Source organism: Rhinoraja longicauda, chromosome 8 (assembly GCF_053455715.1).
Source record: "Rhinoraja longicauda isolate Sanriku21f chromosome 8, sRhiLon1.1, whole genome shotgun sequence".
Taxonomy (NCBI): Eukaryota; Metazoa; Chordata; class Chondrichthyes; order Rajiformes; family Arhynchobatidae; genus Rhinoraja; species Rhinoraja longicauda.
The window spans coordinates 53,681,380-53,697,621 of NC_135960.1; the positions used below are offsets into that span (position 1 = coordinate 53,681,380).

At 37.9% G+C, this 16,242-nt stretch overlaps 1 protein-coding gene across 1 annotated transcript; it reads left to right on the forward strand.

Annotated features, from left to right (window-relative positions):
* The first annotated feature begins 6,895 nt into the window (after positions 1-6,895).
* LOC144596306 (homeobox protein Hox-D5) lies at positions 6,896-8,017 on the forward strand. Its single transcript, XM_078404551.1, has 2 exons — positions 6,896-7,403; positions 7,776-8,017. Exons 1-2 carry the CDS (start codon positions 6,896-6,898, stop codon positions 8,015-8,017), a joined length of 750 nt encoding a protein of 249 aa, XP_078260677.1.
* The last annotated feature ends 8,225 nt before the right edge of the window (positions 8,018-16,242 follow it).

Here is a 16,242-nt window from a genome sequence, read left to right on the forward strand (position 1 = left end):
AATAGAATTTCAGTTTGAATATTTTATTAACATTGCACCTCATTTTAATTTCCTGTCGCCAGTTAAAGGAAACATGGCGCATTGTATGGGTATTATGAGTTATGTTTGAGAAATCGGTGCTTAGCCATTTAATCTCAAGGGACGGTTTTGCATTTTCTCAGTAAAATACTTCGAGGCTTCAGACCAGAGCCGATTAGATGATCTACCTTCTACATATCTCAATCCGCGGGAAGCATGAGGCAATGGAAAAGGGCGATGCCAAATATCTGCCAGGCAGCTTCTTCTCTCCTGATGAAATTTTTTGAATAACATTGTGACATTAGGTGCCGAGCTCCCTTGCTGGCAACGAGAAGAACAATTACACATCAAATTGATTCAAGAATTTCTGCACTTTCATAAGCGTTAAATGTATTTACAAAAAATAAAGGATTTATTTTGTCCATTTAACCTAATTTCTTGTGGGATGTGGGATTGTGACTGGGATGTATTTCGTTTTATCTTCGCTTCTACATTGGAAGCAGCGGGGACATAATGAAATAATCATGGTAGTTAGAAATGGAGGCTCGATATGTTACCAGATAGCTCCACATACTGATAACCAGCTTCCTCTTTCTCACCTGTGTGGAATACACCACAGAACATTTATTGCGAGTTGTCACGCTTTCTGCATTACTGTTTTTGTTTGAATGCATGCAGCCGCCAAGGTGCAGTTTCTAACTGAGTGACCAAACGTGCTTTAGATTCCCCTGTTTCCTATTCTTAACCCGACCAAATTAAAAAGGGTTCAGGAAATCATGTCAAAGCTAATCCGGAAGCTGTCTGACTCATAATTGCCAACATTGGGAAATGTGCATCATACGTGCTTCAGAATTTGCAGCAGTTGCTTTGGGGGGGAAACAATCCTTATACTAGACGTATTGAGAACACGAACTAAAAGACTTTATATTACCAAATTGCAGGGGTCTGATTGCACTGGTGTGAAGTGCCCACTGTCGAGAGAGTTATTTCCCTTTATGTTTACGCTGTTACTGCACTTCCGCTTGTATAGTTGGTTAGAGTGTGGATTACAATGCATGTTATATAACAAATAGCTCTAGCAAAGAACTCGTTAAGGGAAACATGGCGCTTGCGAGCTGTACTTGCGAAATCCGCAAGGAATTGCTGCGAATTCCTTTTTGTTTGAAGAAAATTTACAACTTTGTAATGGACCTTTTACGAGGGAGCCGGCGCTGCCATTGGCTAGTTTTGGTCATGTGAAGCAAGTAACTGCGTTCATGGCCTTTTCATGATTTCCCTTGTGAATATTTCACTGCATTCCGCTGCTAACTCGTCTCAAACCGTCTTTTCTGTCAGTATCTCCCCTTGCCTGCTTTTGTCGTTGGTATTTGGCGCCAGCTGCTTGGGAAAAAAGGGAGACTTTCCGCTCTTTTCGCGGTGTTCAACCCTTTTCTGTATAACTATGAGGAAGTCATTCGACTCATGCTGGGATTTTAGCAATCTGATCTTTCTCTCAGACCTCTGACGTCTGCTAACAACCTCTAACTTACCCTCCAACTCGCTTTACCTATTTTAAAGTTATTTTGATAATCGAAACTGTACAAATGGAATACAAAATCCACCTGGTTCCCGATCGGGGGAAACGCCATGAAACCGGTAAGTGTTTTTGCTCTCGCTTGCTCGGCTGTTGCAGAAAGCAGTGTTGTAATGGGTGGCAACGCCGTTGCCTTCGCTGGTTCAGTTCTAGGCAGCTGTTCTACCAGATCTAGAAATGCTCGATAAATGAACAAACAGCACGATTGGTTTTCAAACGGCGCATTCTAACCAGGTCCAGGTGACCGATTGAGTATAAACGGTGGCTGTGCGGCAGATTAATTATATATTTATTTCCCGCAATGAAACAGAGAGTTGCAATTCAGTCCTATCATTGAGATGATAGTGTTGCTGCAAAACAATTGACATTTGTGTCTAGCATCGCTTGTGATGATTAGTCCGTTTGCCTAGATCAATTAAAATTATATATACAACATCTATATACAAATATATATATTTGCTGCTTTTATTGCCGGTGCTTCTCTGGTGCTTGTTGGTTTACGGGTGGGTCGCGGGTGAACCGCCTCAGTGATTGGCGGCTTGGGACTGCGGCTTTCCATGCTATTTTCCGTGTTGTGGCGGAGGGTATGAAGGTTGGACTCGTTCTCTCGTCAAATGAAAAGTTGCAGCAATGAGTGATGGATTTGTGTTAAAGATGCTAATAAGCCCGTACGGTAATCTCTGGCTTGGAAAACATCGAGTGCTTTGGGATTTTGGGAGGAAAAGCTCAGCTTAACATTTTAATGATATTTTATCACGTGACTGCAGTCTGCACAAATGAGCAATACTCTTCGCACAATCTTCCCGCGGTCAACATAAAGAGGTCTTTTCAATACCTTAATGATGGTTAGACGATCATACAGCTTTCTAGTATTTTTTCATTGTGCAAATATTTTCGGTTTGTGCATCTGATCAATTGCTTTCTCAATATGCTATGCCGAGCTGAGTTTGTTCATACAATTGGATTGTGTATAAGAACTCCAATGTCTCTATTCTGAGAAGTGTTACTGATTTGGTGAAAACTGTTCCAAATTCATGTTGGTAACTTCACAATGCGAAACACGAAATAAAAGCACCGCAATCTTTTATTCCATTCTAATTTCTCAATATTTATTTTATTTTATTGCAACAGCCTGATGGGGAAATATGTGCAAGGTTGAAACTTGAGATATTGGTAGTGGAAACGTAATGTGAATATTCCCATAATTGTTTCTTTATCTTAGCCAGTTGGCTATATTTTCGCTGGTTAAATATTCGAAAAGTTCATCACTTTGCATCAGAGCTGAAGGAAGAAGTTTCTGTTCGCATGCAGTTGAAAATCAATATAATTCGACTATAAACGAATTCATCTTTCAGACCCCATGTTAGAAATGAAATATAACTATAATATATCATCTTGACCCATGTAGCATATAATAATATCGATGTTAGTTCACCATTGGCAATTGGTGTCTCTTTGCAAATGATAAATAATTAAAAATCTTATTTCTACCTGAGTCCATTTGGATGGAGTGACAGGTACATTGTAGAAATGAAGCAATCACGACAAAAAAAACACAACGTTTTGGAACCAAATAAATGTTTAATGATATTGTGAGTGCACTTTTATTACAAAATACTTAAATTTTAATAAGCTACTTCTAGCATATCTGCTTAGTAGAAGCATTTAAATTTATATCTGATTAGCGACAGCGGACCGCACAATCTTTTGCTCCTTGGAGAAAGTAGTTTCATTTTCATCTCGGTTTGCCAGCAGTGATTGGCTTTAATTATTTTCTTCAGTTTGTTTTCATGTATGTTTCAGTACGTCTGTATCCGCTACAATTTGTGGTGAAGACTAGTATTCTTTCGGAGCAGTTATTCATTAAGATCTTTTATTTCAAATTTATTAAAGTGAAGATGTTAAATATTTGTTGATTTTTTCTCGTTAAAATAAATCGTGTTTGCATCAAGTAAACGCCATCCGTTTTTAGATTTGAGTGAAAGAATTTTTGATGTTTTTCGTGTTTGCTCCATGCTTTCTCCAGAATTGGACATAATCCGGCACAACCAAATCTCTGAGCAAAACAAAGATAAATTGTCATTATGAAAATAATTAGTAAGTGTATCTTTCCCAATCACGATGTCATCGACTACTTCAAAGTGGGATTATTTAATTTATTTTCAGATTATCCAACCAAAACTTCCTAAAACGTCTCGTGAACGTGGACATCGTTCTGTTGAGGTTTGGATGTTGTTTATTGAATACCCAGAGTTTTATTTGGAAGGTTATATCTAAAGGATATTGCTAGAATATTTATGCAGGATTTTTGCTCTATCATGGATCGACAACGCTTATATGTAAACTACCAATACAATTTCCATTCAACAATAACAACATTTCCTTTTTTAATGGAAACATTTTCAATTAAAATCTGTGATAAACATAATTCGATTCTTAACAATGTTGAGTACCTTTTAATTTGTAGCGTTTATTTTCAGGTTTAAGGTATATTTACCAACATAAACAACTTCTACTAAAAAATCCACATTTAATGTGGTGTATAACGGGAATCAATTTACTGCCATCCCAGAAATTTGCTCTTCTTCACCGAACCGATAAAATAATTTTCAGATCGTGAACTTCTCTCGAAATTATTACGGGGGCCAGAACGCTGCAAAAAGGAAAAATCAAAACCATTAGTATATGGTACGCGGACTGTTATATTTATTCCACAGTAGGGACACGTCCAGTGGAAAGTTAGTTACAGGCTTTCTGTGTCAAAAGTTTCGGGGACGTAAGGAGGGGTAATCTGGGTTTATTTTTACTTTAGGTGTGCTCAAAACTGGAAACCGTGCACTCCACTATTGTGTAAGAGCAACTGATTAATATGGGGCAAAGATAATTTCTTCCATCCACTGTCAAAGACGGCTGCTGCAAAATTAGATTTACGAGGGCTAGACGGTCAATTGGATTATAGCAATTAAGATCTTAGCTTAGAATTGTAAGACAAAACACAATCAAAATTCCCCAACTCTAAATGAAACCAGACCCCATGTTATGACAATTAATGTAAAATATACGTTAAAATGTTACATGCTCTTCTGCTTACACTTAATCCATCTCAAGTTCTAAATTGCTGGATCTATTTAACGTCATATTTAGGCATAGAACACTTCCAATCCAGGCCCCAGACCGGACTTCCGAAAAAACAATAATGCTGTAACATTCCCCAAATTCGGAGAGTCGTTCAGTTTCAGAGAACAATGGACGGTGGCCCAGTACCCGATTGCGTATATTCTTTACAACTAGTCATGAAATATTTCAATTCCAGACTCTCAAGTACCCGCTGGCAAGAGAGTACAAAGAGCTCGAACTGCCAACACTCCAAGACTGTAAAACAGTGAATATTTTTTTACCACGGTTAATACACTTTCAAACTAAAGGTCGTGCGTGTGTACGTGTGTGTGTGTGTGTGTGTGTGTGTGTGTGAGAGAGAGAGAGAGAGAGAGAGAGAGAGAGAGAGAGAGAGAGAGTGGTGCAGTATCAAATAATCTGCTGATCCTATTTCAATGCTTCATAATTCACTTACCCAAGAGGTTCGGAAACACCCCTTTAAAATCCCTAAAAAAACACCCAGCAACAGATAACTGCAGCCCACGTGCGTTATTTAGTATCGCCGCGACAATGGGCGGATCATTGCCAAATTCTTCAGACTCAGATTAATGCAGTCAGTGTTTTGACATCGTTTCGTTGCCTTCATTAGGTGTGCGGTTCCGGATCACAATCAAGCATTTATAATTCGCCTATTAATCAAAGAGGAAAAGGCAAACACTGCATCCAAATATTACATTTATTGCCGTCGCGGTTTTACTGCATTAGTAGCCAACTGGATTCGACTTGATGTGTCTCAAATAAAGTTCCACACCGTGAAACATCCCTCCGGAGCAAGGCAAACGAAAGTGCGGCCCCTGTAATCATATCCTTCGTTTTCGATATCTAATCGGCTTTGTAATTACCTCAGTATAAATATTGATCAGATCTTGCAACAGATCTAGTTGATATATTTTGACCAACTGCAGTTGGAAATATCGTCAAAGCTACGGTGCAGTTGAATCGCACAATGGAACAAAAAGAGCATTGCGCGTTTCTGCTCACATTTTCGGTTAGTGGTTGGCTCGTAACAGGCCTCAACTCAATCAGTCAGAAAATAATTTAACATATAAAATAATAAAGATTCTTAATCCTTTTTATTTCCTTAACCATTGCCTGATAAAAAATAGAAAGCAAATACTTATCTAGGATCCTATGCTCAAAAGACGAATCGCCTATTTGTAAACCAGAAAATTAAACTAAGTGCAAAGTTTGTGAAATAAAATTTCTGTAAAGATATTTCATTAGTGGCTAAACAGCCTTGATGATATGTGCATCGGCTGTAGATCTGAATGGCGTGTTTCGTGCTTGCTTAAGAAAATATTTTGCTTGGCGTCTTTTAACAACAGTAACAAAATCTAAAAAGTCCACCCCGTTGAAATACAGATTACAATATGAATTCTGAAGTCATAATATGCATTGGAAATGTTTAGGATTTTTTCCTTCGTCGTGAATCTTCGTCGTGAATATAATTATTTACTCATAGTGTGTATCGAATGTTGGGGTCGAATTCATAGTTAATACAAAGTTTAAAAAAAATCAATACACGTGAAAAGACGTGTGTTGAATTATTTGGGAATAATTTTAGGTATTAAAATCATCGCATGATTTTTTGAGGCTGGGATAATGGTGCAATATATCACAGCGTACGATTTTAAATGATTGTATACTCTTGTTTTCTATGTATACAAACGTTGTGAGTGCAATTTCCGAAACATGTCTCCGTTGAATAATTGGTAATTTCAGATAACAGAAAGAAGAGTTCATAGTTAAGGATTACCCTTAATCGTGAACCATTTTGTTGTGAAAAAAATGAAACCATTTCGGAACAAAAAAACATACAAACCCTTTTACACATCAAAGTCTCTTTCAATTTTGCTTTGGCGACCTGGGCCTGGTTTTCTCCGTAGACGTCAGAAGGAGGCGCTGTAGGACAAGGCTCGCTGAATCACAGTAAGCATTCTCACTGCATTAATTACCCCCAGGGTCAGGCACAAGAATTTACGACTGGTCAACAAAAGCACGTGATCTAAACTTGTGTCCCATATTTGGCTGCATACGTAGGAGGCAGAGAAATGACATGTGCCTTTTATTTCCATATTTCATTATATATCGCGCGTTCTGGTGGCGAATAAACGTCTAAGAACCACAAATCAATCCCCTAAAAGGCAGATGAGTTCCTACTTTCTAAACTCTTTCCCAGGTCGCTACCAAAATGGCCACGATTATCAGTTGCAGAGTTATGGGAATGCCTCGTCTGTGGAGGAGCATTTTAGGGAGTCGACGATGCTTTCGGCCAGGTATGGCTATGATTACACTGGGATAGACCTCAGCATGACTCGTTCTAACTCAAATCTTCGTGGCGACAGTGAAAGGTCTACTGACTACATGCAGACAGCCAGTAACACCTTTCACAGTTCTTCTAGTGTGAGAACTAAGTCTCCTGATCATGCCTTCAGCTCAGGACCTTTGATAAGCCCGTCAGATAGTACTATTAAAACTGGGGCCGCTATCACAGGGCCAAGTCATTCATACCGCGGTGGTCGGGATACATCACCGGTTACCGATGAGCATCTTGAGGGAACGAACAGCCCCAAACCAGAAAGTGGGCAACTAGACAAGGATTCAGCACTGCAGATGCAAATATATCCATGGATGAAAAAGCTTCACCTTAATCAAGGTACGCTCAATGCCGCCATTATATACTGTTGATATACCTTTTTAATTTTGGTCGAAGTATTTTTTTAGATTGGGAAACAGAGTAACTTAATCAAAATGAATAAAGCATGGTATTTGTTAAAGTATAACAGTTTGAATGAAATCAGAATATAAGCTGTTGCTTTGAACGGTTACAGCAATCGTGTCAGGAACTGCATTTTATGCATCTTGAAAACTGAATCATGTCTAAAAATACTTCAACTTATCTATCGGAGAACTTGTTTATTTTGTTCTGTTGGTGTTGTTAAACCATTAAACCATTATGTCTAAAACTATATAATTTAATATATTTACACCAATGCGCGTAGTAATTCATGTTTAACTTTTTATTAAGAAGGTTTAAGTGGACCAGAAGGAAAACGAACGAGGACAGCCTACACTCGCTATCAGACGCTCGAGCTGGAAAAAGAGTTCCATTATAACAGATACCTTACACGGCGCCGGCGGATAGAAATCGCTCACGCCCTGTGTCTGACTGAAAGACAAATTAAAATATGGTTTCAAAACAGAAGAATGAAATGGAAAAAGGATAATAAATTGAAAAGCATCAATACCAGCCCTCCAGGAGAGCCATAGCCGGTTACACCTAACTGGCTATAATATTATTGTCCTTTACGTTGCAATGGGGAAGATTGTTTGGCCACATAAAATGTTGTGTGAGATAGGTTGTTTGGTTCAACGCCTTGTCATCAGTAGATTTTATCACTTATCATCAACAGATGTTAACATCTTTTTTTCTTTCAATATATATATTTATAATATCTATGCCTGAATTTAGATCAGAAGGGAGAACAATAAAGAGATCAGCCGGCGTAATGTAGCCATGCAAACAGTTCACATCGGAGAGCAGAATGAACTTGTTCCCTGTGGCTGGTCGCTGAATATACCAAGCTTCTATCGGATGAATGCTTCGTTTAAACTATCATTTGATAATGTTTTGTAAAGTTAGATAAATATTTTTACTTTCATCTTTTTTTTTTACATCAACGGTAATTTTCCTTTGTTTGAATAATTCTGGGATTCGTTATGTCTTCCCAGCTATATCTTGTTATGTATATTCTGTACATACATAATGTTTAAATGTCTGACTTTGTGCTATATAAATGAAATGAGTGTTGATTTGTCTACAACCTTGAAATAAACCCAGTTTTACCAATAAATACTTCACTTAGTGTTTTTAGCTGCAGTGCATGTTCAGAAGTACTGGCAATTGGGCACTTGCGAAAGAAGCGAGGCGACTTTGTATTCGCATTTTGTTTCGATTCACTCGACACCAGAGTTTTTCTATTTTCGTAAAAGGTCCTAGAAATGGACTGGCTTTCAATATTTTCTGTCAGGTATTGTTCTTGGCAAGAACTCTTGGCCGAGCTAACACCTATTCGACATTTTATGTTAAAAGAGAATATGTCTTCTTTCAGGAAGTACAGCATCCAGCTTCCAGCTTCCAGACATGTTCATTTACATAGGACACTATGATAATCTGTTGTCTAATGATTGAACATATCAGTTGTTTTGTATAATTTGTGTCTATTGATATTGTACTATTAAAATGTACAAATCCAGTGGTGAGACTGACCTGCGCGAGCATTGGGAACCAGAGGGCTCTCTATTAGTTTCCATTGCAGGATAATTTAGAAGGGTAAAATCCAATGGGGATTTAAACTCTGCATTTAACTCTAAAACAGGATGAAATAATAGATGATTGAAGCAATTGAAATAGGAAAACAATGTCACAGGAAACTCTAAATGTTATAAAGGAATTCTTGCTTGAATTCCTAATCAACCCAGTTGTATATCACTGAAGCTATCGGTCACGGATACACACAGTGTATTTAAACTTACCAAGTGTAATAGATCGCCGTGGTTGCATAGGAAATGCCCAAATTGCGTTTTAAAGTAAAGAAAACTTATTCTCCAAGGTAAGCGTCCATCTGGGTACTCGGAGATTTAGCTTTATATTACTGAGAGAGCATTTCAATGAACAAGGCTGGCTTTGGTGAATAAAAGTTTTAAACTTTAAAGGTTATTTATATGGACGCCGCAGAGCCAGGTCCTGACTGGTTGTACAAGGGCACGTGACGCCATTAAACTTTGTTTTATGGTTAGGGGAGTTGACACGCCGAAATATAATTCACATCATATATTAGGTGAAGAGCAGACAAGTGCAGATGGTTAGTGTTTTCGAGAAGCCCTGTGGAAAGTGACACCAAGAAGCTAGCTGTCCTGATCCGCCGCAATGCATTGGAGATGTCCAAGTGCCTTCTACCTTTGCGCTGGGAAAGCTGCAAGTAAGTTCTTTCTAGTGGTTTACAGGGCTGGCAGACGCGTGACACCTGATGTCATTCCAGGCTCTTGGGCGCATGTACTGTTTCTTGACTAGCCCAAAATCTACTCCAGCGTGAGTTCATTTTCATCAGCCCTCTGTAGTGACGGTTGCACATAATGAATAAGTATGAAATTAATATCGCAATGGACTAGTCAAATGACTATCACGCACGTTATTCCACTTTAATTGTAATTATAAATCGATGAATTCAGTTTAAGCATACCGATAAAGGAAAATAGAAACAAAAAATCAACATGATCTTATCTTGTAAATAAGTTTGAGTATAATTATTTACTAAATTGAATGACGTGTATTTGAAATGGCATTAAAATTTAAAGATTACTCAGTGCTTCCTAAAAAATGGATCTTGGAAGGGTTATGGTGTTAACCGAAAACCAAACACCTCTTTTTAACCGATAGGCTGAATGAAAATATATTTAGAAATAGGAAATAATTTAAAAAGCAATTCTCAATGTTATGCAATCAAATGTTTGAATCCTTTATTGTGCCCCATATTAATTTGCTGAGATTGTATCACACTGTAAAATAATCCCCTCGGTTACAGATGCTAACGTTTTATTCACTGTCCCGAGGGTTTTGTAATCGATCACATTCGTTGCAATTTGCATAAGAAATACAGATCAATGACGAACAAGGTGTGCTTAATGTATAAAATAGTGAGTTTTCATTTCCTACAATTACCTTCTGAAAGAAAGCCTTCTGATCTTTAAAGGTGCTGTGAAAGTGTTTCCTTTACAACTGGCGAAATGTTACTCGGATTTCTCTTTACCAATCTTTAAAGTGCAATCGCCAATAAACAAACCCCATTGCCTCAATTTTACCACTACACTTTGACATTAATTGTAAAGGTAGATAACCATAAAGAGAAAGAGGGAAAAGGATGGAATCACAAACTATATGAACCCAGATTCTCCTTCATATTCCCAGCGACAACGAATGTAAAATTATCAAACATCAGACTAAAATTCAGAGCTGAAATGGAAATTGCTTACACAGAGCAACGCGCTGCAAATAATCACAATATATTTTGCGAAAAAACCCGTCTGGCTCGGTGATACTGTTTTAACCACCTTTAGTTTAATGGGAAAACTCTGAAGCTATATTTTAACAAAAGACAGAAATTATGATTTTGAAATTCTTCAAGGCCAATGAGCTGCATCATCAAAACAAGTGAAAGCTTTCTCTGCTGCAAATGTTCAACATCACTAGCACTGAACAAATAATGGTTAGAATACATCGAGAAATCATCGATAAACACGTCGAAAATACTTTTTAAGGGAGAATTATGGCGAAAGGATTGTGTTCCGTGTATTGTTATGAATCGTTGTTTTGTTTACATGTAACTTCCTTTTCGGGGAAAAAGGTTACGTGAATCGCCTCCTTAATTGAAGAGAGATTAGTAAAAATAACACCAGGCTGTTCTAATGACTACGATACTCTGAATGAATTGTTGAAATAACTCTATATGTGAAATATATACGACTTTATGCCTTCCCTATATTTAGCTAAAGGAGAAACTAGAATGGTCAGATCAATTAGCTGCTCAAAACATAAATGATCGAATTTCTGTTCTCAATCCTGCATTATAAAAACGCGGGCTGGCAATTCCAATTACATTGTAGATCACAATTATTGTTTCAAACTTGGAAAGTAAAATATCACCGTGCTCCGGAGTTAACAACATGTCCATTACTTTAATATTAATCTGGATTAGAAAATCCACCTGTGCTCTTATTTTGCATTGAATGCTATTAAACGCGATTCACTCAGCATAAATTGTTTTTTTTAATTGCAGAGCTGGCGGAATGGAGGAAGCTCGGCAGTAAGTAGCAATGAATTATTTCTTATTAACATGGCTGGAAACGGTCGGCTGTATGAAAGTGAAATTTGTGTGAGGTGAAGGTGTACTTGCATTGTGAGTCTAAGAGGACTGGTAAACTGGATACTGACATGATTCCAGTGAAAATTGGCGTGGACACTTTTTTGCATTCTTTGTGATCTTCTATTTTTTATACCGATATTTAACTCGTCATGTAATTACATTCTTCTTTTGTGAAACGGGTAGAATTGTTATAGGTACAGAGCACGATTAAAACATGGCCATGTTTAACTCTAATTACCTATGACATTACGGAGGATAAGCAGATTTTGCTGCCTTGTGACCATGAAGCGGGCAAGGCGGGCACAGCGCCTCCCAGTGCAAGACTGCATTTTTAAAAGGTCATTTGGAGGAAAGTTATTGTTCCGGTTTCAACATCTGCAAAAATGACTTGGCAAATGACGTGGTAATAATTATAGAAGATGTTTAAACTTTACTCGTAATGAGCTAATAGAAAGGTATAGGTGGAATCAAATGTGAAAGCTCCCCAGATATAAGCAGCAGGCCCAACGTTCAGCCTCGGGTCTGCTCTAATATTAGTAGAAGCGTTCGTTTGACTGGAGAATGGTACTTCTTTTCTTCAATTATCTCTTCGCTAGGCTTGCCTGAATAAAATGTCGCCGACATTTTGTACAATTTCACCAGGTCGACGGTGGAGTAATTATTGATGAAACAATTAGTGTTTATAATTCTTCTGCTTTTTAAAAATAGAGACTGGATCCTTCGGTTCTTGTCGTTTCTAAACCCAGTAACAGATTCACGGGAATAATTCGACACTATCATTTTAAAATCATACACATAAGAAAAAGTGTATCAGCTTTCGGAGAAATAAAAAAACAAAATATTACTTATATATTAGACAGACTCTGTCCTCATATTTCAAATGACCAGTATAATATTAATCTAGATTACTACTAGGCAACCACAAAACAATAATACAAATGTTCAAATTCTATCTTCTTTACACCAGGGACAGTAAATCTTTCTTTTCACCTTGGGTCTACCATTGCTCTTTCACTAAGATAATCAAAACCTCTGCAAGGATAACGTCCAACCTCTATAGAAGGCAACATGTCTCCACGCGATATTCGCCACAAACACTCTTCAAGTAACAGCATAGTTTTACCGCTAGATAAACGTTGAGCAGCGACTCACTTTAAATGGGTCCACATAAAGTTTAAGCAGTATTCGCAAAGCAATGGCCCAGCGCCATGGATCCATCGTTTCAGCACTAGTTTTACAATGTAAATCTTTAGGCGTTGATAAATAAGGAAGGACAATTGCTGCTGAAAAGCAAAACAGTCTTGGCATTTGCTGAAGCAGCTTCTGCAAGAAAATGGCTTTCTGGGTCAGTAGAAAGCTGAACTTTTGAAAAATTCAATTTTGTTTTTAAAATCAGTGTACTTATACGTAGGAAAGCTCTTGGCAGACTGTTGACAATAATAGCTTTCATTGAACCACAGAATCTATGAATAAATATAGGCCTCACTTCCCAAACACTTAGTTTGCATTGACATTCTCTAGGTCAAAATCTGTTAGATCAAAAGTCGAGGCACTTGTGTGGGCAGTTAAAAAAAGAGGTGAATTTTAATCGGGTTTGTTCATCAATAACTCTTTGGCATTGACCTGTCTGAACGAGTCGAGCAGTAAGGTGAAATGCAGGTCACAGCGTCTAACAAATATTAAAATGTGTAGCACCAATCAGCTTCACAATGTGCGTTAATTTGATCAGTAAAGAGATTTGGCTTTCAGATTATCGGATGATGTAATGATATCTGGTATTTTCTGTGCAAAAAGCCTTTTAAAAGCAGAATTCACTGTTGGTGCTTTCGTTGGCGCCATTGGTTGTCGGAAACTATTTAGCTCTTTTCTTTCCTAAAGCACTGGGCTAAATGGAAAAAAAATCGCAGGTAAATAAATCAGCGACGTGATTGGGATTTTTGTTACAAAAGGTTAAATAATTACAGTAACATATTGAGTTATTAAACAAAAACTGGAGCATTGGTGAAAGAGTAGTTTAGATTGCTCTGCCATAGATCGCAGCTGAACCGAAACCTTTGTTGTAGGCAGAAAGAACGGAGGATTAAACACGTGAAGGTACAGTTCACAGTTTAAAAGTTCAGCTTCAGTGCTACATTGTTAACCAATGCATCTCAGAACATTTAAACGCAGCGTTTGTACTGATGAACGCACTTATCCTTTTTCGTTAGCGTGGTTTTTACAATTGTTCTCAGTCTGTCTCTCGCGTGTAGAGCCTTTTAACTAGAAATGCAAGGACAGGATTGCCCTCAGCTTAGCTGAACAGTTAATTCGAAAAGACTCGCGCACTTTGAAAAGGTCATGCATTAGGCTGTAGCTAAAGCGAAAATAATAATGCAACTTTACGATGTGTTCGCAAATCATTTCAGTCTGACCTCGTGCCCTTCTGCCTTTAACACACAACGTGGTGGCACAACAGGCTCAGAGGGGCCGGCCAGGGAAGGAACCTGTAATGCACTAGAGTTAGAAAACACCTTAGATACATTCGAACCAAATGGAATCTAATGAACTGGCAGATCAAATTGTATATTTTACCCATGCATGCGGTTACCGAATTGACTGGAGTTGTAGCCAGATCTTGAAGCATGCTCTCGGCAGCATTTTTGATCCAGCTCCCAGGAAATGAGAAAGATTAAGAATTGGAACAAACAACCTTCATTTTCCTGGGATGCTCCCATTTTGTTAAAGTGTCAATGGGTGGAATACGCTTTGGAATAAACCAATATTTGTGCTATCATGTTTAAATTGTATTTGATTAGTTTTGGCGATTGTTTAAACCGGGCTATATTTGTTATCAAATCCTGCGGTTTGTTAGTGGTGAGCTCAAATTATTAGCATCTGGAGTAATTATTGATTCACGCTGAGACACTTAGTTATGTGAGCTGGAGCGCATCGGTACAAACTGTTTCCCATAAAATCTCTGTGATATACGAAGGATTCAAAAAACATAGCAACAAATAATAACTTCTGCCTGTAGACTGTATGTCGAAACAGGCTCCACACGCCGTTTGACGTTGCTGCCACTGACAAACAATGCAAATATAAATATTTCCTCACTCCTTTTACCAAATTTAAGGGATCAACTTGTAGAATTTTTCAATGGCTAAACAAATACGTAATTTAACAAGAGCTGTGTCTAATTTTAGTTTCTTATTTATTAATATTACACGTCATTAACTCCTTGGGGATCGCAATCCATTTTAGTCTTTTAAACTATTTTACCAATGTGTAATTGGTCAGCGAATTTGTTTGTAACCCGTCGTCTATATATACCCTGTAGAACCGAATTTGTGTGATGTTTCAGTCACAGATTCGTTTCTAGGGGAGTATATGGTCGATGCCAACACTACGAAAATCACCAATTTGCACGTCGTGGCTTTTACTACTTAGAATGATTTAGTTCTAAGTAATACTCAATGATTTGGAATGACCCTTTAAACAAAATTAAACCCACTCTTCAGTGTTGTTTTTAAATTTCGCCGCTCAGAATTAAATGGCTTATTTCGGCTACCCTATACAAAATAAAATTGATGCACAATGTGATGATTTAGTAAACATGATCCAGAAAGCAGTCGATTCTAACTTCTGTGTTTACTCTCTGGAAATGTATGATTATTGAAACTTAAGTATTTCTTTCCGAATACTATCCGTTTCCATGGCAATGGATATAACTTATCTGTAACGACGAGCTTTCGATTTTGTACTGCGTTACACCAATTTAAACCAGATCTGAACTGCATCGAACCAGATAACGTCTTTGGTTAAGCCTTACAAACCGAAATGTGCACATTGCAAACAAAATGCGTTGCTGCGTTAGTTTTAAATAAAGATAGTAGTTAGTAAAATGTGATGAGAAGAAGAAAACGAATTGTCAAGATATTTAAAGCAAAAACCCTTGCTCGTGAGGCAAAGTCATCAGATTCAAAGCTTGTTAAAACTTATCTTCCACTCTTCAAATCATTGAACTTTCAGAGCGAAGTGTTTTGACCTTACAATGTCTTTAAGCAACACGTGTAAAGTGCTCTACGTGATACTCAATGCCTTGTTCTGACTTTGTCGGGAGTAGACCATGTTTGACTTTGAACAACTTTGACCAGAAAAACCTTCGTGCATCTGTAATGGCTGTAATTATTCCCCTCAGCTCCGTTACTCCTCTTTTTTTGGCAAACTGGATGTATCCTTTGTCACCCTGCGTACGTTGGGTTGCCTGCCGTTTCTTCAAGTTCCCTCGCTATTGTCATGCTGCTCTCGGGCGAAAACAACAACAAGAAATGCGTGCACGCCGAATGCCTGGTCTATCCTTGGTTTATATGAAAAGCGACAAGGAATGGTCGAAAATTCTCTTTGAACAAAAGAGCAAATTACCTGAGCAATATTCGAGCGCTCAGTGAATGGTCATTATTCTCTCCAAATGGAAACCGCTATTCTATGCATTTTCCGGAAACTATCTCGAATGCTCAGTGGTTGCTGCAAAAACAATAAAGAGGGTGCGGAATTTATTTTATTTTTCAAATCAAGATTTTGTGGACGAAGTTT

Excerpts from the sequence above, each read along its gene's own strand:
- LOC144596306 (XM_078404551.1), top strand. The coding sequence starts at position 6,896 with ATGAGTTCCTACTTTCTAAACTCTTTCCCAGGTCGCTACCAAAATGGC. Across the intron at positions 7,404-7,775 it reads AAAGCTTCACCTTAATCAAG|AAGGTTTAAGTGGACCAGAA; the intron begins GTACGCTCAATG and ends CTTTTTATTAAG.